The 23840-nt window shown below is 32.8% G+C and overlaps 3 protein-coding genes across 7 annotated transcripts; 2 read left to right on the top strand and 1 right to left on the bottom strand.

Moving 5' to 3' along the window:
• Window positions 1-142: 142 nt before the first annotated feature.
• LOC133702661 (GBF-interacting protein 1-like) lies at window positions 143-6110 on the bottom strand. Of its 5 annotated transcripts, none has more exons than XM_062126966.1 (9): window positions 5831-6110; window positions 4787-4830; window positions 4617-4659; window positions 4008-4137; window positions 3364-3908; window positions 2962-3277; window positions 2223-2520; window positions 1115-1567; window positions 143-825 (listed from the first exon to the last, which is right to left on the bottom strand). In XM_062126966.1, the coding sequence occupies exons 1-9, from the start codon at window positions 5997-5999 to the stop codon at window positions 535-537; spliced, it is 2289 nt and encodes a 762-aa protein (XP_061982950.1). In that variant the 5' UTR covers window positions 6000-6110; the 3' UTR covers window positions 143-534. The 5 variants fall into 5 exon arrangements, with proteins under 5 accessions (XP_061982950.1, XP_061982952.1, XP_061982953.1 ...); XM_062126968.1 differs by having other exon boundaries at window positions 2962-3271; XM_062126969.1 differs by having other exon boundaries at window positions 3364-3863.
• Window positions 6111-9334: 3224 nt separating this feature from the next.
• LOC133703721 (3-oxoacyl-[acyl-carrier-protein] synthase I, chloroplastic-like) lies at window positions 9335-14493 on the top strand. Its single transcript, XM_062128335.1, has 7 exons — window positions 9335-9925; window positions 10274-10705; window positions 10939-11112; window positions 13429-13542; window positions 13647-13748; window positions 13871-13937; window positions 14033-14493. The coding sequence occupies exons 1-7, from the start codon at window positions 9482-9484 to the stop codon at window positions 14098-14100; spliced, it is 1401 nt and encodes a 466-aa protein (XP_061984319.1). The 5' UTR covers window positions 9335-9481; the 3' UTR covers window positions 14101-14493.
• Window positions 14494-19315: 4822 nt separating this feature from the next.
• Window positions 19316-21373, top strand: LOC133702842 (uncharacterized protein At2g34460, chloroplastic). The gene is made up of 5 exons (XM_062127163.1): window positions 19316-19499; window positions 19624-19830; window positions 19924-20043; window positions 20667-20939; window positions 21026-21373. Exons 1-5 carry the CDS (start codon window positions 19365-19367, stop codon window positions 21188-21190), a joined length of 900 nt encoding a protein of 299 aa, XP_061983147.1. The 5' UTR covers window positions 19316-19364; the 3' UTR covers window positions 21191-21373.
• The last annotated feature ends 2467 nt before the right edge of the window (window positions 21374-23840 follow it).

The following is a 23840-nucleotide window of genomic DNA, read 5'->3' as shown; positions in this document are numbered from 1 at the left end:
CTTCTTTGCTGCCCAGACAAATTCAGTAGGGTTGACTGCTTGCCTCATAAATCAGATGCCATGGTTTTAAGACTAATTTCAGACACAATGGCGCCGAGATATCAAGGCTGATCAATTAAAGAAAAAAAAAGTGCCATCCCAGTGCACTAATCAAAGTAGTATATCTCGCCATTCCTCAAAATTCAATTTACAGTTGCGACGCTTGAAAGCAAAAATTGATAAATCCCACCTACTCTCAACCTATTAAATTCCTTCATCATCTAATGGAATTAATAACACTTCCGGAAAACAATAGAAGTCCACCCCGAGCAGGACAGATGCTAGGGAAAAGAGCACAAATTAAGAAGGGCAGCAAAAAGACATGAACCTATCCTTTTGATACTCAAAAAGGTCAGCGTTCTATCCCCTCCCCACCTATCATATTAACCTAAGCGTTGCAGCCGCATTTATATGTACACTTCCAAGCTCTCTAACACTTCCTTGTCTCAGGCTTTATGCTGGGGCCATTAATAGATGTTTCATATGCTTGAGTAGTTAAGAGTTCCAGTTGATCTGTGTAAGTTGAGACTGCTGGTAAGGACCAGATGGGGGTACCACAGGTTCAGCAGTTGCAGGCGTAGCCTGTGACTGTTGCATGAGTTGGTTAACAGTTGAAGGTGCAGCCATTGTTTGCACTGGTGGGTAAAATCCAGGAAAGGTACCATGCCCAGCCTGTGAAGGAGAGAAGGTGAGGTGCTGTCCCTGAGGGTGAAGTTGGTACAAGGAACTGAGCTGCAAGCTGGATATATCTTGCCCAGGTGGAGGAATCCAAGATGAAACTTCGCTCTGCATCAACCATGACCAAAAGAAAGAAAATCATTAATCAGAAATTAAAAGAACTAATGCAGAGTCCAATAAAAAATAAAATAAATAAGCAATCAAGGACAGAATGATGCAATACACTTAATATTGATAGCTGTAATGCACTGATTTGGCACTTGAAAACAATAAAAAATACCATTCACCATGCAGCAAATAGTAAGGCAGATCATATACATTTCTCCTCATACCGCCACAACAAAAACTAAGAAACATTGCAAGACTTTAAGCTATGGAAACGAAAAGTAAAACCAACCAGTGATCCTGTAGTGTAGATATTTCTTTCCTTCAACTGAAATGCTGATAGATCATCGTTACCAGCAGAGCTTCCAGAGGATACAGCTGGACCAGGATTGAAGCCCATGGGGGAAGAGCCATATGATCCATATAAAGTTGGGAGTGCAACTGGAGTTGGGTTTCTGGCAGTAGTTCCGGGCTTAAATTGTGCAAGAGGGAGCGGGAACTTGACACCAGCAGCAGCAGGTGCTGATGTAAGAAATGCATTGCCAGTCGATGGCTGTTGAGGAAGCCCATTGTGGCTCAAGAATTGGTGCATTGGTGGCAAAAAATATGGATTGAAGTAATGCCCATACTGAAGATAGTTAGGAGGATATGGTGGCCTGAAAAGAAGTGGGTGCAGAGAAGCAGCAACAGAGTGCTGCATCGATTGACTCGGACTTGAAGTCGATGTAGCCATAGAATTCTCGCCCTGAAATTTGATAAATAACAGAACCAATTAATTTAACAGAAAAGACATGAAAGTTAAGCACAAGAATCATTATCTCAAACAAAAGGACACAGAAATAGGGGCTGAAAAACACAATACATTCTTAACAGGAATTTTTATTATTATTATTATTATTATTGATGGGCTCACTGTAAGATTATGGAAATCTGATGATACCATTATATGCATCTCCCATGAAGTTGAAAGCGAACAAAATTGTCGCAAAGAAAGGTGAAAGCAAGCTTAACCCTCGTGGCTTTTACACACACAGATAATAAAAAAATGTGTGGTTGTGGGTGTATGTGTAGAGTGTTATGCAGAATAAAATACAAGGTTTCTCCAATCTCTTAACAGTTCATTTCCAAGAGGAAAAATATCCTAAGAGGATAGGGCATATTGTATAAAGCTAATCCATTGTTCACCCAAGATCATGGCAAGGTTTGGTGTCTGCAGGTCAACATTGACAGATACTCATTAATCTATCATCTTCATATGCCAAAGTAGTGCCAGCATGATATTTTCACATTAATGTAGTATATTAGATTGACTTTAAAAATTTTAATCCAACAGATGTTATGGCCAGAGCAAATAGCACATGACAAATAAATGAAACAGCGCAAGTGGAGCAAAGGCTTACAACAAAGCCTGAAAGTTGAGAAACATCCGGTGCCTGAGTCTCATGTCCTACAAATGGTACAGGGTAAGCAGCCTGCAAGGGTGGCATGATCCCAAAACCATAGCTTGGGGAAATTTGAACAGTTGAGTTCTGATGGCATTCTGGAAGCAACATTGCATCCTGCTTTGATTGAACAACCTTCGAGTCTGCACCCAGTGCATCATTATCCTCTGATATTAGCACTTTTTCAACCACAGGTTGAGGAGACTCTGGTTGATAAGAATGATCAACTTGCATAGGCGACGATCCACTATCATTGCTGCATGTAAAACAAAAGCATATATATATATATATATATATATATATATATATATATATATATATATATATATATCACCATGACTGAAAACTTCAAAATATTTCCTAGATGTATGATATAAAAGATCCAAAACATTCAAAAGGTACAGTAGAAAGCAAATAAAAGGCTAAAGGCTTTGTTTTAGGCACAAAAAGCTCATTAGATAATAGGATCAGTGAGCACACATGCAGCATAACCACATAACCTGACTAACTCCACCCAAGCCCTGGAAAGCCACCATTTTTACAATCCAACAAAAACAATCAAGAATGCCCCTGGAAAATCCCCAGTTTGCCATCCCACAAAATGCTTCAACATAAATATCTTTCTTTACAAAATCAATTATTTCAAACATGTATTTACATGACAAACAGTTAGAAAATGCATAATATGTTCACCAACCTAGAAGGTCTGGCATTTTCAACAGTTGAATGTGTCAGTTCAACAGCAAGCCTAGAGTTTATGTCAACATCAATAGCATTGCTACATTTTGTTTCTGGTCCAGAATTAGAATCAAAGCTTCCAAAAGTCAAACCACCATTGATATATTCCTTTCCTGGTCCAGAATTTGATTCAAAGCTTCCAAAAGTTAAACTACTTTTTAACGCTTCAGGGACTTTAAAGTGATTTGGAAATTTAACATGTCCAATAGTGATGGATGGTTCTGGCAGCAACTGAGAACTGACTTTAACTTGAGCATCTTCAGACAAGACTGCTGCTTCAAAAATAAAAGCACGTTCAAAATCCAAAAGTAAGAGGGTAAAAGGTAAACAATGAAACTTGTAACAAGGGGGGAAACAATACTTTTTAAAGATTTAGCCAACTCCTCTGATGAATGGCTATCATTAGCAGAAGACCTAACAACCAAAGAATCATTATATGTAGACAAAGTCGAGGGCTGCAGAGATTCAGACAACTGATTATTTCCAACTGCCTTTGATTTACTAAGAGAAATTTTTTTGTTTCCTTGAATATTATTCTGTTCAGCAGCTTTCCGCTGGCAACCAACTTCGCGTTTAATTGTACCAACAGCACCAGGATTTCTGGTCATAGAAGGGGCCAATATGGGGTCTGAAGAAGAAGATACAGAGCCAGATACAGATGCTAGAGTGGTAGAAGCTGGGAGGCCATTAAAAAATGTTGTGGACTTTCGTTCCTTAGATAGCATTACAGAGACAGAAACTTGCATAGGCAATGGTGGACATGCTGCAGGTGGTAGGAAAGCATCTGACTTCACAGTGTGAGCTGAACTACCTGCATCAGCAGCAGCAGGCAGCTGTGGACCATGGCTGCGAATAGAACTCCTATTGGATAAAGTTGAAGGGTCACAGGAAGTGGTAGTTAAATCTCTGTAACAGTTGTACAAATAAATTAGCAAGAATGGGAAAACAGTTCTACACGAGTGTTATATGCCATAGTGCAATGAACATCTGTGTTAAAGTAGTTACTTTGTCACAGGATTCACTGCAGTGTTATTTTTTTTCTGCACAGAGTGTAAAGAGTTTGAAGCACTTCTGTCTGTCATGCGAACAACTCCATTTTCCCTTCGAGTAGCCACATTCCTCCCACCAACAGCATCTGACAAACAGTTCAGAAAGCAATTTTATCATGTACTGAGAAACAGTCTGCAATCACAGCGGGCAACCTCTCAAATTCTAACCCAACACTTTCCCTTTTAACTTTACTAGCATGGGATCATAATCCTAGAAAAGAAAAGTACATAATTAATACAAAATTTCCACATAAACAAAATGAGAAACAAAACAAAAATCTGATCTAATTTTCATATATAAACCCATAAAGCTCAGATATAAAGGGGGGGGGGGGGGACAAGGGATTACATACATATTGACTCATTGATCTTATGTTAGAATGCATTAGAAGAGGAATAATGACTCTTTACTAACTTCCAACTTATTAAGATGTACTACTACAACCGAATATTTCTTGTACCCAAATAAAAGGAAAACACGTGCAGGTATTTTTCTAGTCTTGGGTTTGGTACACATTTCACATCCAAAAATGACAATTTCCTCAACCAGGATAGAAATTCTTACCAGAAAAGTTTCCTTGACCACCCCTAGCTCCTCTTCCTCGAGTCTGCAATATCAGCAACAATACAAGAATTGAATTGCAAAATTGTCTAGTTAACAAAACCATATGGACAAACCCAAGAAAGAAAGACAAAAAGGAATGCGTAAATTTCTGAAAGAATAATATATCTTACCCTCTTTCTCCAATCACATTTCCTCTTGACTTCATGAAATGTATCTGCCAACCAAAACTAATCATTTTATTAAAACAACTCAGCAGGTATGATTGCCATGAATAATATCATTTGGTAAAAGCGCCACAGATTCAACATTAAGATTGTCCAGTCAACTTGTAAGGATTTTGCAGATTTTTAAAAGTTGCACACGTAATCAAAAGCTACATAAATATTGTGAAAATTAAATTCAATAAAGCTCCAATGAGTTACTATAAGGAGGAAAATAAAAGACACAAAGCAACACACGAATATTGGGTTCCACTTATCATTACTCAGGAACTGGGTTACTCACAGAAGAAAAAAAGAAAAAAAGGGGACGTAGAAAACAAGAATTGGGTTCCACTTATCATTATGATTAGTTGAGTCAACTTTTTAATTGTTTTACTTCTCCACAATCTTTCAAGAAAGAAACAAAAGGAAAAAAAATATTGAAGTCAGACTGTAGAAAACAAGAACTTTAAATTACACATAGATTACCTAAAGAATTTTTCTCCCTAACCCAGAAAACCTCTTCCTTGCAAAACCCATGATCCAAAAATAAATCCTTGATCAAAATTACCCCTTTCTTCTCCTTTCTTTGCTATGAACAAAACAAATTAACAATAAAGCCTCAATAACAACCAGTTGCACCAAAAAAAAACCCTGAACCAGCAAAGCCTAGATAGGAATAAAGTGCTAATTTAGCTTGTTCAGAAAGTCTGTGGAAGCAAACAACAGTAGCACCCATGCACACTCTTAAAACAAACAAAACCAGAAAACCCAGAAAACGAATAGTCTCAAGTTCAAAGCTTTGCTCGTCCAATAATCAAAGTAACACATACAAGAGCCAAAACTCTCTCCTTTCCCCATTTTCTCCTCAACCAAGCATACCCTTTACAATAATAACCAAAACAGATCATAAAAGCAAGAAACACAATGAGAACAAACACACCCATCAAACCTTAATGCACGAAGAAATGAAACATAAAAACAAAAGCCTAATGCATGGTCACAGAAATATACCCAAATAAAGGAGCTTCTGCGCAGTGTCATCAGGATCCATAGAACAGTCTTGAAGAACAGAGTATACATCCTCATCGCTGTGTTTTTTCCCTGTGATTTCTCTTATGCTTTGTATAGTTTTCTTGACATTATCCGGGATCGTTATAGAGTTGCCGCCGCTATCGCTCATGTTGTTGTGTATTGTTTTTTCCCCCCCTCCTATGCTGTTGTTTCTCTCCTTGTTATATGTTTTTAAGGGAACTATGTTATTTCTGTTAAGACTTAAAATTATAGAGAGAAAGATGGTGGAAAAACAAAAGGGAGGAAAAAAACAATTTGAGAGACCCAGAAAATTTTATATATATATATATGGATTGTACTGGATTATTTTAGTAATTATATTTTTTTAATGCACATTAAAATTCTTAATATAACCTTTAATAAAATAATTTAATATATTCTAGACGAGAATGTTTTTGTATTTTTATATTTGATAGAATAGTAGAATTATTGCATTACATTTACTTTTTGATTTTTTTAATCTGGTTCTAGGAATATAGTTGTAATTTCATCATGATTTGATTGTTATTATTGGTTATTTTTAAGGGAATTTTTGGTTTTGTATAAATAAAAAAAACAAAAAAATAATTGACGCGTGCCTTGTATTGATCAGCCATTTCGCCGCCATCTAGCAATGCGCGGGGCTGACTCCGGTGGTTATAACCATGATTTCGCCGCATTATTCGATTCACCTCAATGTCCTCTTCCTCTCTGGGTGGCTTATGTGTAGTGATTCGGCATGGTTTAGTTCAAAATTGCCTCTCTCTTTTTTTCCTTCTCTTTCTTTCTCATATTGCATGTTGACCATGTAAAAACTTATATCAACCATTCAATTTATTTTTCCTTTTGATTATGTCATTCTTCTCTTACTTGCAATTGTTTTATTTATATTAATTAATTCTAATTGGATTTTATTTTTTATTTCATCCTTGATCATTTGATTTTTATAATTTGTTTTTAAATTTGATCCTCATTCTTTTATTTGTTATTTGTTTTGTTTTGAATCATTTTCTTAATTGATATGTTTTTTTTTTCTAATTCCACCCTAGGCATTTATTTGTATTTAATTTTTATGTCAAATTTGATCATAATTCTTTTAATTGATATTTTTTAATCATTTTCTTAATGGATTTGTTTTTTTACAATTTCATCCCTAAACATTTAATTTCATTTGACTTTTCCTTAAATATTTAATTTCATTTAATGTTTATGTCAAATTTAGTCCTAATTCTTTTAGTTTTTTTTTGTTTTGCATTATTTTTTTATTGATTTTTTTCTCAATTTCATCCCTCAATATTTGTTTGATTAAGAATCTTACTTCTTCTTTTTTTCAAGTTTTTTCTTTAATGGAGCCACTCCAATCTCATGATTTAGGTGATAAATCTGAAGGATTAGTCCGATTCGACATCCATCTTTTTTTAAAACATTTTTTTTGAATAAATTTTTCGACGGGTATTTTTTTCGCTTTTCTATTTATAAGGTCATTCCAATTTTATGTCCTGAGTTATGTGTTTGATTTGTTGACCCGAGTTGGCTGCCAGGTCCGTTCAAGGCTGCTTTTGTTATTTTTTACTGCTTTGACAAGTTTTGAAAACTTATATTTTTAAATTGGCTTATAATAAACTTTTTGACAAGATCTGAATTCAAAGTTTCATAGGTTGTGAACTTTTTAACATTTGACCATGTTTAGAATGTTTTTCTGGGTTTGCTTAGTTTTTACAAATATTTTTAATTTCACCCCTATCATTTTTTTAATCTTTAAAATTTGATCCTTATTCTTTTAATTGATATTTATTTTATTTATAATTTTTTTTCATTAAATTGCATCATCCTAGAGTGTTTTCTATCAATTTTTATTCTCATTTTTTTTTGTTGCTCTAACAAGTTTTTTTTATTAATATTTTTCTACTGATCTCATCCTTCGAAATCAAATTAGTTGAGAATTATGCTTTTTAATTGAATCTAGATAAAAAAATTCATGGGATGTAACTTTAAGAGATTATATCATATTTAAGAGGTTTGCCTTGTTTTTTTTCTTTTTTTTAAATTGATGTTGTCTTATTTTTTATACTATTTTATTTAACTTTTGTTTTATTTTTTTTTGTTTAATTCTTTTTTTTTTAACTTTTATTTTCTTATTTTTTTTATTTGATTTTATTGGGTTAGCCCTCAACATTTTTTTATATTTCATCCCTTATTATTATTTAATCTATAAATATTCTATCATATTATAAATGATTTTCAATTTCACCCCCTATAAGTGTTATCGTTATGGGTAAACAAAAACCATACAAGCAAAGTTTCGACCACCCTCTCTACTATTGCTACAATGGCATTTTAATGAAATCTTGCGTTGCTATAATAAAGTGTGGAGAGACATATTAATTTTTATAGTGGTGTTAACTAATCTTGTCTACTCCACTTCTTGAACCACCATTCAAGTATTAACTAGTCAGTCACACTTTTCTTGTTGGTGAAATCTTGTTGATACACTAATCTTTTACACGGCTTCTAGATTAGAAAACAATCCACTATTGATCTTTTTCAAGGCTCAAATCTTAACATTTCAATAACTCACAACCAATATTTTTCTAAAAGATTAAGTGTTATTTACACTTTCATAATGGATAGTTTCTCACAAAGGTTTCTTATACCTCACAATAATAAAAAGATTATAATTAATTAAACTCAAGTTTTTATGGAAAGTAATCTGGCTTAGAAATGTGAAAAATGATTGATACAAATAAAGCTCAAAGCTTTTAAAGGATTAAAAAAATGATAAAAGACTTTTAGATTAAAAGGTCATCTAGCATCAAAAAAATGTTTAATAAAGCTCTTTTCTATAAAAAGACATGCAATAGTTAAATTGATTCCTCAAATTTCATTTTTTATAACTATTATGGTAAGTTATTATTTTATTTTGCTCCTTAATTTTATTTTTTATGATTTAGTTAAGAGAAGAAAAAGAAAATCATAAAAAGAGTTAATGAGAGAACAAGTTCTCAAGTGATCAAATTTGAGTCACCAATAACTTTGATTTTGATATATAAAAAGTTGCATTGATTATTTTTTAAATAAAATATTTAGAAAGAAAAATTCAATAACTCGGTCTATAATCCCAACAAACTAAATGGTCTTATTTGAATCATACGAGGAAAAAAAACATACCTATAGCAAACATAAAACATGTATCAATAAATAAATGATTAATGAGGACAAAAATAAATAATAAACTATTAACTTGAATTGAAAAGTAAAATAATAAATAATAATTATTTTTATAAAAAAGTTAAGAAAAAAAATTATAAAAATCACAATAAAATTAAAAATAGAAATACATAATAATAAAAACTAGAATATATAGAATTTTTCAATTTTTTTAATATAAAAAAATAGTAAATGGAAATAGCTATAGTGTTTTGTTAATATAATAAGCTCGACAGCTAAGCCAAGCCAAACCGAACCATCCCTGTCCCATTGGTTTTATTTATTTGCGAACAAGTTTACAACCACCTCCAATTCACTCTCAACACAGAACACAAACACACAACATCGTTACTATCGCCCTCTCAAATTCTCCCTCTCCCCTTCTCTCAAACTGCAGAGTTTGCCATGGAAGCCCTGCAATCTCTATATCTCTCTTCATCTCCGTTAAACCCACTTCACCAAAAATCTCACAATGCAACAAAGCCCCCACCTAAGAGAATCTCATTCATCAAAGCATCATCATCCTCCACCGTTTCAACTCCAAAACGAGAGAAAGACCCCAAAAAGAGGGTTGTCATAACGGGCATGGGATTGGTCTCTGTCTTTGGTAATGACGTAGATGCTTATTATGATAAATTGCTTGCTGGTGAAAGTGGGATTGGAACCATTGACCGCTTTGATGCTTCTAAGTTTCCTACCCGCTTCGCTGGGCAGATCCGGGGCTTTAATGCACAAGGCTATATTGATGGAAAAAATGATAGGAGGCTTGATAATTGCTTGAGGTATTGCATTGTTGCTGGCAAGAAGGCTCTTGAAGATGCGGATCTTGGAGGGAATAATCTATCTAAGGTTTTTCCTTGATTGTTTTTGTTTTCTTGTCAGTTTGGTTCCTTTTGTGTTTTTATTTCTGGGATTTCTTTATTTCGTTGTTTTGCTTCGGGGGGGGTTTCGTATTTTTTTATCTGATGATTGTTTTTATTGGCAAATTTAAGTATTTTTTATATAATAAACTGAATGTCTCTACGAAAACGGTGAAGATATTATTCTTGAAAGTTTAAATTATGCCTTTAAGTTTATTTTGAATTGAATGGTATGTGAGGGTCGATTGGATTTGGTATTTGGCATGTTGTTTGTTTATTTGTTCGTTGGATTTAGTATATGTACTTTGCTTCTGATTGTTGTAATGTATGTTTGCAGATTGATAAGGAGAAAGCTGGTGTGCTTGTTGGAACAGGGATGGGTGGTCTTACAGTCTTTTCTGATGGTGTTCAATCTTTAATTGAGAAAGGACACAGAAAAATTACCCCATTTTTTATTCCTTATGCTATAACAAACATGGGCTCTGCCTTGCTTGGAATTGAACTTGGTTTCATGGGTCCAAATTACTCGATTTCAACTGCTTGTGCTACTTCTAATTATTGCTTCTATGCTGCTGCCAACCACATTCGCCGAGGTGAGGCAGATATGATGATTGCTGGTGGAACAGAAGCTGCTATCATTCCTATTGGTTTGGGAGGTTTTGTTGCATGCAGGGCCTTATCACAACGAAATGATGATCCAAAAACTGCATCTAGGCCGTGGGACAGAGATCGAGATGGTTTTGTTATGGGTGAAGGTGCAGGAGTGTTGGTGAGCTCATGTCTTTTTCCGTGCTAAGGATGGATTATCTGTTAGATTTTAAGCTTATTCATCTGTTTTCTTGAATTTTCTTTTCCAGTCAAATATACCCTTTTTAATATTGTGCCTGCACATCATAAATGATGGAATGAAGTTCTACTTGAATGTTCATAATTCAATAAGATTGCACTATGAATTTGATTTTGGAAGTTATTTGAAAGGAGTTGTATGGTTTTTTCTGGCAGGTAATGGAGAGCTTGGAACATGCAATGAAACGAGGCGCACCGATCATTGCCGAGTACCTGGGAGGTGCTGTTAACTGTGATGCTTATCACATGACTGATCCAAGAGCTGATGGTCTTGGGGTGTCTTCATGCATTGAGAGAAGTCTTGAAGATGCCGGCGTGTCTCCTGAGGAGGTACCTCTAGTTTCTGATGATTATCCTCATTTTGTGTGTGTGCGCGCTCTCGTGTTTTGTTTTGTTTTTATGCCAGTACTAATGTGGTGGAATATATCAAGATTGTTTTATATTTTAGCACTGTGGTCTTTTTAAGCTATCTTGTGGAGTTGTTGTTTCCTTTGGTATGCATTTAATTATTGGGTGTGCTATCTCCAAAAGTCTGTTTCCTTTAACTTTCATTATGTATGTGATGAGGATCAATGCACATTAGAGTAAATAGAAGGTGCTGAGTTGCATGCTTTTAATAAAAACAACTTTAATACCAGAGTATAGGAGCTCCTACAATAACTAGAAGTTGTACAAAAGTCTAGAGCTCTCAGCATAGCCAATTAGTTGTTGATCACGTGTACTCCTACCATACCATGTTCACAAACAATTAGCAGGGACACTTTTGGTCCTGAGGTGTTGGCAGGTTGCTGGTATGGGTGGAGAGTTAAACTCATAACTTCTCTGTTTGGGTTGTTGGAGCTGCTCTCACCTTTGTTCTGTAGGCAAAAATCCAAGTAAACTACCTTCAATACCAAAAGCCCCTTTTAACCACTTTAAATTTGAACAAAAAAGGGAGAAAAAAGAACAGAGAAAAAAAAGAAAAGAAGAATGAAAAAAAGAACATCAGATGATTCTTGTTGGTTACTTACTCTGCAGGGATATAGATCTCTCTCTCCTCTCTCAAGATGTGGATTGTTTAAAATTAACTTAAAATCCAAATTTCTGTTTCTCTACTTTTCTGAGTGCATCTGTATTGAGACCCTGCCCCCTCTCTTTTTATCTCCCATAAGAGAATGTCTTATTATCCTAAGTAGGTTCTCATGCACACTCTTTCATGGTTAATAAATTTTTAAAAGCTTTCACCATGAGTTTTCATTTCAAAATGTTGAAACCCCATTGTTGGATAGGATATTGTTATTCACGTGTCTGTAAAGTTGTTGTTTTGGGTTCTGTATTTCTCTTGTTGATCATTTGTGATTTTATTTAGCTCTTATTGATACATGTACAATGGGGATTAAGTATGTTCTAAAACAAATCTGTTTGGTTGTGATGCTAGGGTATGGCTACGCGAGTGGAGCCATTTGTAGGATGTGTTTATATTTGAATTTATCCTATGGATTATAATTTGCCTTTTTGGTGTTTGGATTTATACAAAGATTCTAAAGTGCTGGTGGTAGAAGGGGAATGATGGTGAAGGGAAGAAGTTTAGAGTTGGGTTTTTTTCCTGTATCTGTTTGGATTTTTATGCTTGGGAAATTAGGAGTTTCAGCAGATAGAAATGGAGGAAAGTTATGAGTTTAGAGGAGAGAAGGGAAGTTTTTATTATTATTTTTCTAAAATTATGAGTGGATGATGTGGTGTTTGGCTTCTTAAGTTACCATCGCAAAGTCGGCTTTCGCATTAGCAGGAATGGGAAATAAAATACATCTGATTAAGGGATATAGCCTCCTTGGTTCCTTAACCTTTTTAAGATTTCTATTCTAAACCTGTCGATTCTAGTTTTTCCTATTTGCATATCTAAATTTTCTAATTTAGCACTTTCTTCCGCAAATACCCTTTTGATAAATGGAATGGCGATGATTTGAATGCTCTTCATGAGGGTATTTGTGGAACAATATGCGTAACTGTAAATGTTTTTTATAGTTTAAAACGCTCAAGAATTGATGTGTAAAGACTCAAATGAAAATGATGAAAAAGTTTATGGATAAAAGCGTGGTTATCCCTCTAAATAAGGACTTAATTGGTTGTGGTTTGATAGCTGAGACACAGAGAAAAGCTAGAGATATAGTAGTTGTTGATAAATCTCAACAAGCTCATGCACTGAGTTTGGAATCTTTCCCTTCTTCTGTACTCCTTCAATTTATGAATGTATAGTAAAAATCTGTTGTTGAATTGTCTATGTTACTCTATGGAATTAGAGATACAAGTAAAGGAGATTGTGGAATACGTACTTGAATGATTTAAAGCATGATCAGTTTGCAAATGAATTGGCAAATTACATTAAAATTATGCAAAATGTTTCTTTTAGTGAATTCATTTCACGGCAAATCTGTTTTGTTCTAAATGCATAAATTAGGACAGAAGAATTCAATTTCAATATCTTTTCGTCAATATCTTTTCATGGGGTCCTGAATAGCTGGAAAGCATATATTGGTTTAGTCCTTAAAATGTGGTTACTTAATGCCATTATAATTTTCTTAAAGAAAAAGAAAGAGAATGCAGTTGTTGCTACTGTTGGTGATGGTGGTATCGCTGGCAGATTAATCTAGTGCATTAATTTTTCAGGTTAACTACATAAATGCACATGCAACTTCCACTCTTGCTGGTGACCTTGCTGAGATAAATGCTATAAAGAAGGTATTTAAGAACACTTCAGAGATCAAAATCAATGCAACCAAGGTAATCTCCCTCCCTCTTGTTGACAAGTTTTGAATAGAGAAGGCTATGATGATGTTCTCTTCCAATGGGTCGTTGATGTTACATGCTTGTTCATTTTGTATCAGTCTATGATTGGACATTGCCTTGGTGCTTCTGGAGGTTTGGAAGCTATTGCAACTGTGAAGGCCATAACAACAGGATGGCTGCATCCTAGTATTAACCAATTTGTATGTGTCAGATCATTTCCAAGTTATAAATACATAACTTTGTGGTTCTTTAGGTGTTTGCTTGTTAATTCAACTAGATTGTTTAATGACTAACCTCTTGGTGTATTCTTTTCTGACTGCAGAATCCAGAGCCCTCAGTTGAGTTTGATACTGTTGCCAACAAAAAGCAACAACATGCAGTGAATGTTGGTAAGATGGCGAAACCTTTCAATGTGGAATTTTGATTTTTCAATTGCTTTAATCCAGAGTTTGAAATTGCTGGCTTTAACCATGTCTGTCTACAGCTATTTCAAATTCATTTGGATTTGGTGGACACAACTCTGTCGTGGCCTTTTCTGCATTCAAGCCTTGAGGACCTGACCTTTCTGCATTTCTTTTCATGCATTCAAGCCCCGAGCATCCAGCTTGTCTGCATTTCTTGTAGTGATCAGTCTTGCTTAGTCGGGATATGCTTAATTAATTCACTAGTCAATGAGGCTCCATCTTCTAATTCAAGTTGCTGCGTAATAATCATCTTCCTGTCAATTTTGAGTTGAACTACAGCCTAAGGTTTATGGATCTTTTCTCTCAATGAAATTTCATTTTTCTTTGCGTTTATTGGACTTTTAGAAAGTAAGAGGCATGTAATTTCATTCAGCTTTGACTTTTAAGTTGTGCAGCAGAGAAATGAACGTCTGCGAGGGTCTCTGTTCTAGTACTGTCACGTTCCTTTTTAACTGATGTAAATGGAATGCATGGTTTCACCTGTCCTTGTAGAAGGTTTAAATTAATTTTGTCTTCAGATTCATACAGGAATTTCTGGTTTCCAAAAGAGTTCCTCAGAAGCCTTCGGATCCCTTGCTAAGTTGTTGCATACTTGCATTGGATGTGGTTACTCATATCCAGATTGTCCAAATGTGGACAAATCTTCCACTCAAAAACAGGTGCTCTATTGTATACTTACCAGGAGCAAGAATACACACCAGAGGTACAGTACCGATAATGCAATCGTGGAACCTGAGTAACTGGACATGACCCTTCCCTGGTATAAAACTAGAATTACTCAACAACCCTAAAAGAATTGGGTTCCTTTTGTGTGATGTACAAGAACCTTAATATAGTTTCCTAGTCAGATTCTGTGTCAATTCTGTGTCAATTCTATGCCGTGGCAGAGGTGTGCATGAACAGGCCTCCAGACCCGCACGCTCTGGGCTTTGCCTTTTTTTTTTCCATTTCCTCCTTGTTTTTTCACTTACTCTTCGGTGACATTTTTTAAGTACTATCTATAAATCTTTTTTTGAATTTTAATAGTATTTTTCCAATTATTATCTCTTATATAATAACAATAACAATAAGTTCTTCATGAAAATTTGGTGTTTTATTATTAAAATTTTTAAATGTATTTTAAACATAATTTTACCACTTTTATGATTTTTTTTAGCTTTTGATCACAAAAATATGAATATTATTTTAATATTTTTTTCTTAACTTACTTTAATAATTATAAAATGTGTTTTTAGGTAAAAAATTATTTTAATTAAAAAACGACTGAGTTTTCGAGGTTAATAATAATGATAGAATTTTCTAAGATTTGTATTGCTGGCTAAAGCAACGTGTATTTTTATATTACAAAATTTGTTATAAGAATGGAAAATGTTATAAAATTTGTTAACAATGAAAGATATGCTTTTATTTTATATAATGAATTAAAAACTATATCGATTGATAAATCTGAAAAATAATTATGAAGACTAATTAATTATTAAAATGAGAAATTGATTTTTCCATATTTTATCTTTGTTATTGATCTCATTTTATAATTTTTTTTATTTATCTTGTAAATTTACTATGATGGTTAAATATTATTTTCATCCTTGTAAATGTATAATGTGAATACAACTAATCTACCTTAAATTTAACATAAAAAACATATGAACATAAATTACAATAATCTCTTACATTATTATGGAATTATAGAAATCATAAAAAAATATTAATTAATATTTAAAAAATAGTTAAATTAAATAATTTTAAAATAACAAAATATTAATTTAAAATTAATTTTTTTTAAAAAAAGAACTACTAGGCTTCAAAGGTCAGACACATGAGTGTGACCTAGAAGGGAAAAGTCCAGGCACTATTGGATCTAGAATGCCAATCTCATATATTTGTTTCAATTTTACACCCACGTATGCCAATTTTCAAAGCTTATTTTTATTTATTACATGAAAAATTAAATAAATATCTGCAAGGGTGCAAGATTTAAGTTCTGGAAGAAAATATATATTTCATAAGTCAAAGCCCCTACTCATATCTATCCATTTTTTTTTTGTTTTGATGAAAAATATCTTTTTTCCATTGACAATGTTGTTTTATAACAAAAATTCAAGATAATTAAAATAAAACATCTCAAAACATCAATAATTTAAATTAAAAAGAGAAATTATTTCCTTGGGAAAAAAAAATATTTTGGATTATTTCAAAATTTTTCCAAAAGATTTTAAAAGCATTGTTTTTACAGGGTTAAAATTTTATAATAACTCGACATCGAGAAGGCTTTGCGATAAAACCTAGAAGTTACTGCGCGAGAATTGCATTATTTTCCTAGTTGATTCATGATTATTTTTTTCTATTTTATTTATAACTCTTTTGTTATTTTCTAGTCTTGTTTCGGATGATTACCCAGTATATATAAGGTTATTTAGCTTGTATTTAGGTTTGTTGAGAAATTGCATATTATTCATAAATAATATTTTATGCGTAGCGAGGTTTTTCATACTCTTGGTTCTTCATCAAACTCATGTGAACTTATCAAAGATTCTTTATGACGTTCATTCTTATACTTCTAGTTCTTGATTCTTTATAATCAAAGGATTGAGGATTTCATCCAATATCTTCAGTTTCTTGGTTCAGGTAATCATTAGATCGGGTTCTCTATTAATCTGATTTTAGTTTTCTTAGGTTGTTTTCTATCTTAATTGTGGGTTTTAGGGTTCTTACCCTTCAGGTTCACATAAGTTGATATCAAAGCAAGACTTTAAAATAAAGTTTTATCTATCGATCTTTATTTTTTTATGTTATTAATCTTTGTTTTAATTCTTGAATTTGTAGCAACTTTATAAAAAAAAGAAAAAAAGTTTATGTTAAAAGGAGCTACTACTGGATAATATAAACAAAGAAGAAAAAGAGGAAGTAGTTGCATTAGTTTAAGTTTCTGCCACAATTAAAGATTACACAATTTGAATCTGGATTTTTTAAGAAATTAAAATTCATATAAGTTTGTCTTTGATTAGTGGGTATTGTTTTCTTGAAAATTGATTTTTTTTATTGAAATGATAAAATTCTGATTTTTAGGATTGAAAGAACATTCCATATTAGATTCTACCGATTCAGTTTGCTATAACAATGAGTGATTTTGGGTTATTTGTTGAGTCTATATCAATTTCGGGATTCATAGAGTCATTATTGATCTTTTTTTTGTATTGATTTTTTTTTGTTTTCATATTTGTTTTATTTTTTGTTTTTGTTTTTGTTTTTCATTTTTGTATTCATTTTTTTATTTTTCATACTCATTTTGTTTTGTTTTTGTAATCATTTTTGTTATTATTTTCTTGATTGTCTTGTGTCTTGAAGTTCTTGGTTGGGCGTTATAAATTGGAATTTTTTTATTGTTTTGATTAGTTCCCTAAAAAGCTAAGAGAGGAGAGAGAGGTAAAAGGCGAAAAGGTAAGACTATTTTCCTAAAAAGCCAAAATTTAAGTGAAACATGAGTGGAGTGACATAATTTAATGTGAACACGCGAGGGAGTGAGTGATGATATTTTTTGTTACTAACTTAAAATTTTAGATTTGACAATGTTTTTCAAAGACGGTTTATCACATAAGGAGGAAAAGAAAACCTTCTTTTTGTTATAGGCAATGCAACAACAATTTAAGCATATGAATGTGGTATTCAATGATATAAGTGATCAATTGGACAAGAATGATGCTATGATTACAAGTTTGCAGGACAAGAAATCTCGAAAGGTTCCTAATGTTAGAAGGCTAGAAAGACATGTTACAATACCCATGAATAAGTTGGTTGATGAGAATGAAGATGAAGAAGCCAAAGAATTCAACCATACATCATTCAACCAAGATGGCATATTTTGACAGCAAAGAAATTATGGTGATAGGAGGTTTCGATAAGCTATGAGTTTTGGCCATAGAGTAGGAAGGGATATGGGGTTTCATGATGGCTTGGAAATAAATTTAAGGAACATTAAGATGAAAATTCCATCCTTCAAGAGAGAAATGATCTTGAAGCTTATTTAAAATGAGAAAAAAAGGTAAAGTTAATTTTTGATTATTACAATTATTCAGAAGAGAAAAAGGTGTAAAATTGATTTTTGATTGTCATAATTATTCAAAAGAGAAAAAGGTAAAACTTGTTATAGTTAAATTTATTAATTATACTAGAATTTGGTGGGATCAATTTATTTTGAGTAGAGGGAGAAATCATGAGAGACCTACTCTATATGAACTAGATGCATTACTAAAATGATAACCTTTACAACCTTTACATGTAGAAGAAATACATCCTCATGTTTGCATAAGACAAAGTAAGAACCATCTCCAATTGATATTGTTTTCTTCTTCAACAAGAGTATAAGCCAAATGAACAATCCCATTGTTTGCATTAAAACTAACTACAACCAATAAATTCCTATTTAACATGTTATATAGATGGGTGCTGTCCATATTAATAATTGGCCTATAAAACTTGAACCTTTTAATAATTACACTAAATACCTAGAAAACTCTCCCTAAAACAACAATTTCATTATTAAGATACCGATTGTGAATCCAATCAATAATTGTACTGAGATTTGATTTTTTTATTGCCAACAACAATCTAGAACACATATCAAATGACTCCTCATGTGTGTTGAAAAGCTACTCAATAACTTCTTGTTTTGCTTCCATGCCTTACAGTAAAAAATCTTAAACTTAAAGTGCAATTTTATTTCATCTCGTATGTTACAACCATATAAGTAATGCTATCATTAATAAGAGTTGAAATCACTGATATAAATAAATTTTTAAATTAAAATGATGGTGGTTTTTTTGAATAAATGTTGGTACATGTGTGAGAACCTCTTAACTTTCCTATCTCAAAGCAATTTGACCTTTTATGTTATCCTTTACATAAATATCATTAATATTCTAGTACTTGAACATATTATAATTACATAAAAACTTTTATTGTAGATCATTAAATTCAATATTAAAATGAATATATAATATACCATCACTTAAAAACATTTTCTCCGCGCTGAAAGTTTATTCAATCACCAAAATTAGCAATACCAACTGAATATCAATGATAAAGAGATATTTCATTGCAAACCATGTCATCTATGTATGATCAAGAGCATTTATACTTGTTGAAGATGTATTCATGAATATCAATTTTGTTATTAAAAAGATATTAGTGATCATGTCGGCAAAACATTTTTCCAACAGTGTTACTATTAAAAAAAAAATTCAAATGAAAAGTACAAAATGTCAATTAGTCGTTGGGATGGTTAAAAGGTAATTTCAATTTCAAGAAGCAAGCCAAGGATAATCCATCTGATTCTAATTTTTTCGTGCTCTAATGGCCACTGCTTTGGTCATAAAAACTCGTCTTCTCTCTGCACTACACCCCCATCACCATCCCCACCGTTACCCTCTTCTCTTCTCTACCACATCCCCCACACCTCCCAAGTCTCAATCCCTCAAATCCATCAAGGTAAACACTAAAACATTGCTTAGATAATTTAGTTTCTTATAATGTTTCTTGATGGACTACATGGTTTTTTGGTATTCCCTGCTTTTATCACAACTTTTCTTTCTTTTTATTTATTTATTATTAGATGGAAAGTGGAAATGAAATTACGGAAGAAGCTAAAGAGAATGTGAATCAGAAGAAGAAGAAAATATTTGTGGCTGGAGCCACTGGAAGTACTGGGAAAAGGATTGTTGAACAGCTTCTAGCCAAGGGTTTTGAGGTCAAGGCTGGTGTTAGGGATTTAGACAAGGCCAAAACTATTCTTTCTGAACACAACCCATCTCTTCAAATTGTCTGTAGTCCTGCTTTAAACACTTGACAGTTTGCGCACGCTCAAATTTGAACTGGGTTCATTGTGTATTTGTTTTTTGCTTTCTTATTCTAGGTGACAGCCGATGTAACTAACGGGTCTGACAAGCTAGTACAGGCCATAGGGGATGATTCCGAGGCTGTAATATGTGCCACTGGGTTTCGGCCTGGCTGGAACTTGTTTGCTCCATGGAAGGTGATCAGTCGGTTCTAGTTTTTAATTATTCTGTTCTGGCCTTGATAAAAAAACTTGTCAAAAGCTAATAATGCTTTCTGTGCTTCAGCTGATTATTGATTAATTATTCAAATGAAGGTTGTTTGCCATTGTTATTTATCATTAAAAAAATATAGAAAGGTGTCATGTTTGATTCATCTTTTATCACCTATAGGAAAAAAGCAAATATGGGCTTGCTTATGCGAAGCATTTGTTCCAAGTACAAATATCAATCACTTTAATCCTCAAGTCATTAGGTCATCTGTTGGGATGGTTATGTCTATATTGCAGATGTTTTGAGAAGATGAAGGATTGCAAATTTTCCTGCTTGAAACAGGATTCTATCATGAACTTATTTACAATCTAAGTTCTTGGATCAGTTCTCTGTTAAGTGCATCTTTATCTGATTTTAGGCAGAAATATCTGGGTGCGGATTTTTCAATGTTAGTCATTATCCTGGATGTGGCATTGAAATGCAACATCAATTATGTTAACATGTAATCTGGAAATTGGAGCTCTGCGTGTGCTGTCAATATGTAATAGTTTAGTGTTGCAGTTTTCCGATGTCATTGTTTGTCAATCTTATGAAGAGTACGTTGTTGCAGGTTGATAATTTAGGCACTGTGAACCTTGTTGAAGCCTGCCGTAAACTTGGTGTGAAAAGATTCATTCTAATAAGCTCAATTTTAGTCAATGGAGCTGCAATGGGACAGATACTCAATCCAGCTTACATTTTTCTCAATGTTTTTGGGCTGACCCTAGTGGCGAAGCTTCAGGCAGAGAATTACATCAGGAAGTCTGGCATAAACTACACTATAGTTAGACCAGCTGGTTTGAAAAATGAACCACCCTCAGGAAATCTTGTAATGGAGCCAGAGGTAAATACATTTGTTTAAAGCCTTTCTGAAGTGATTCATGCTCTCTCATGCCGTGAGCAAATTTATACTCTCCCCTCTCTTTGTAGGATACTCTTTATGACGGTACCATATCAAGGGATGTGGTTGCGGAAGTTGCTGTTGAGGCACTAGGTCTTCCGGAATCATCTTACAAAGTCGTGGAAATAGTCTCTCGTGCTGACGCTCCTAAGCGTACATACGAGGATCTTTTTGGTTCTATCAAGCAAAAGTGACTGGTTCATAATTATGCGACGGAGACATGAGCATTATAATTCCTGTGTCTTAAAGTTGTAATGCTGGAGCAGATAAACTATATATGGTGGTTGATGCATAGATATTGTAATTTTGTTTGCTTGGCCAGAGGAGTATGACTATAATGTTTATAACTTTCACATGCTTTATTAGCAATTCCGTAATTCACCGTGTTCATTACGGAATAAACAACAGATATAGACGTCGAGTCATTATTTGGTCTCTAAAAGAAGTTAGCATCTTGTCCGTAAATGATGACACTTAGGGTCGGGTCCTCACCTCCTGGCTACAAAGGGGCTTTTTTCCTTCTTTTAAGTATTGCTTCTAATAATATATTCTGAAAAATCGTTATTACGAGAGATCATTTTGAAAATATGGTAAATGTGACTATCTTTGATAATTTTCTCGGTAAGTTTTGTGAGAATGAATCCTGATTAAAATTACAAGTGCGAGGATTAGAAAAGAAATTAGATTATGAAAATATACCAAATGATCCTCAATGATCAAAGGTGTTTAAACTAAGCGATCCTCAATGATAAAAGGTGTTTAAACTAAGGTAAGAACATTAAGAAATTCAAAAGTTTAAGCTAAGCTAAGGACATCAAGAAATTTTTAAGCATGTCTTGTAAAATAGTGAATATATAGTGCTCAAAATTAAAACAAGAAAACTAAGACAAGAAGTTCAAGCCTGACATTGGGGGCACGACAAAGCATTTTGCCAAGTTAGACTATATTGCAAAGTAAATCCAGACGTCTAAGAATCACTTGACCAAAAGGTTTGGGAACGAGCACTAATGATTTTTAATCTTGATATTCTTTAAACACCTATTAAGCCTTCAAATATCCTTTATTTTCATAGCTAAAAGTCAAAACCAATGTTATATGTCTAATAAAACCCTTTTTAATCATTGCCATTCCTATGCGAAATGAGTTTTTCAAGAAACTTTGATGATGCTTTATTATTTATATAAATAAAATAAACACTTTAAAAACTTATTCTTTTCTCTGAAACTATCAAATCAAAACTTAAACCTTTATGACTAATAAAATGAGAAACAAAAGGTCACTACACATTTTTATTAATAGACAAAAAATTTCAACTCTCACGAAACCTTGTCCATAGGAATCGGTTGAATTCTTTTTAGAATAAATTTATTTTAAACCGACATCAAAATGGTTTTTACGTTTGGAAATGGCTTTAAAATTTCAAAATATTTTATATGAAAGCAACCCCTTGTAAATAACCAAACACTTTTCCACAAACTCAAAACAAATAAAACCAGATAAAATATTTGAGGGCATGATAAGGCTGGGGGCAACATGATACAACCATATTATTTGATAGTTTTACTTATATTTACCTAGTATTTTGTTCATGTTTTATATATAAAATGTCTTGATAATCTGTTTTATGTTTTGAAGGCACTTTTGAATGTGAGATTGGAAAAGAAGTAAATTAAAGATAAAATTCAGACCATGCTCCAATTGTTCATGTTTTATATATAAAATGTCTTGATAATCTGTTTTATGTTTTGAAGGTACTTTTGGATGTGAGATTAGAAAATGAGTAAATTAAAGATAAAATTCAGACCATGTTTCAACCTACGTTGAATATTGATAGATTTTTTAATTGATGTTTTATGCAGAACTTGAGTTGTAGAGGTCGAAATAAAGTGATTCTAGTGGCATTAGAAATCTAATATCCAAGGCGGCCAAAAAGAAAAACAAAACTCTAACCTTTTCTCCTATACCTGAAATTATGTTCTTATTTGTTCAATTAATTAGTTTTTCAATAGATATGCAAGGCTAAGTTATTTTTCTTGGTTGAAAAGATATAAAAACCTTCAGATTTCAAAAACTATGAGATCTATTGTTTCTTTTCTTTTCAGTTTATATGATGAATATAAATGTATTCCTATGCTTATTTCGTATGCTTATTTAGTTAATTGTTAGAGCGTACTCTAAATTATTATTCTAATCCAATCTACTACTAAGTTTTCTATCAAAATCGAAGTTGTGATATTTGAACTTGTGATACGACTAGGTTGAATAATTATAACAAATCTATATTGTTAATCTTAGGGAAAATATTCAATTAAATCGAACATAGACTGCAGACAGTTATGTTGTTTAAATTTATCAACCTATCTAGTTTTTGAAGATGTCATTAAATTAAATTATTAATGTGGACACTATGGTTGTTTAATGGTTAGGGTTAATTACACCGTGAATCGGTTAACTAACTAATGTTAAAGAAAGATAGATATTCAGAACATAAATTGGTGTATCATTGAATGGTGTATCATTTCAATGATTAGTTTTGATTTTCTTAGGTAGATGTTTACTTAAGATTAAGGTTTTTCTCTTTATAAGTTTTTCTCTTTATTTAATTTAGCTTGATTATTTTATTATGTTTACCATATCATAACCTAGGTAACCTCAAAACCCCCCCAACTTTGAATCATCTACCATAAAGACCTAAACTAGATCTTTCTTGTGGGATCGACCCCTTCCTTGCTCTATACTATATATTGTTTGTTTAAGTTAAGGTAATTAATTTATGTGACCGTGACATCGTAACACAACTCAAGAAATATAATAGGGCTAGCTCCATGATTTATTTTCTAGGAA

This window comes from Populus nigra, chromosome 9 (genome assembly GCF_951802175.1).
Source record: "Populus nigra chromosome 9, ddPopNigr1.1, whole genome shotgun sequence".
Classification (NCBI taxonomy): Eukaryota; Viridiplantae; Streptophyta; class Magnoliopsida; order Malpighiales; family Salicaceae; genus Populus; species Populus nigra.
This window is presented reverse-complemented; position numbering and strand designations above follow the sequence as displayed.

What these genes read in the sequence shown, in the direction of transcription:
- LOC133703721 (XM_062128335.1), top strand. Translation starts at nt 9,482, where the DNA reads ATGGAAGCCCTGCAATCTCTATATCTCTCTTCATCTCCGTTAAACCCA. An exon ending in GAGGGAATAATCTATCTAAG is followed by an intron (nt 9,926 to 10,273) that starts GTTTTTCCTTGA and finishes GTATGTTTGCAG; the next exon opens with ATTGATAAGGAGAAAGCTGG. An exon ending in ACAACATGCAGTGAATGTTG is followed by an intron (nt 13,938 to 14,032) that starts GTAAGATGGCGA and finishes GTCTGTCTACAG; the next exon opens with CTATTTCAAATTCATTTGGA.
- LOC133702661 (XM_062126966.1), bottom strand. Translation starts at nt 5,999, where the DNA reads ATGAGCGATAGCGGCGGCAACTCTATAACGATCCCGGATAATGTCAAG. An exon ending in AATGTGATTGGAGAAAGAGG is followed by an intron (nt 4,660 to 4,786) that starts GTAAGATATATT and finishes CTGATATTGCAG; the next exon opens with ACTCGAGGAAGAGGAGCTAG. An exon ending in GTTGGCTAAATCTTTAAAAA is followed by an intron (nt 3,278 to 3,363) that starts GTATTGTTTCCC and finishes TTATTTTTGAAG; the next exon opens with CAGCAGTCTTGTCTGAAGAT.
- LOC133702842 (XM_062127163.1), top strand. Translation starts at nt 19,365, where the DNA reads ATGGCCACTGCTTTGGTCATAAAAACTCGTCTTCTCTCTGCACTACAC. An exon ending in ACTTGTTTGCTCCATGGAAG is followed by an intron (nt 20,044 to 20,666) that starts GTGATCAGTCGG and finishes ACGTTGTTGCAG; the next exon opens with GTTGATAATTTAGGCACTGT. An exon ending in ATCTTGTAATGGAGCCAGAG is followed by an intron (nt 20,940 to 21,025) that starts GTAAATACATTT and finishes CTCTCTTTGTAG; the next exon opens with GATACTCTTTATGACGGTAC.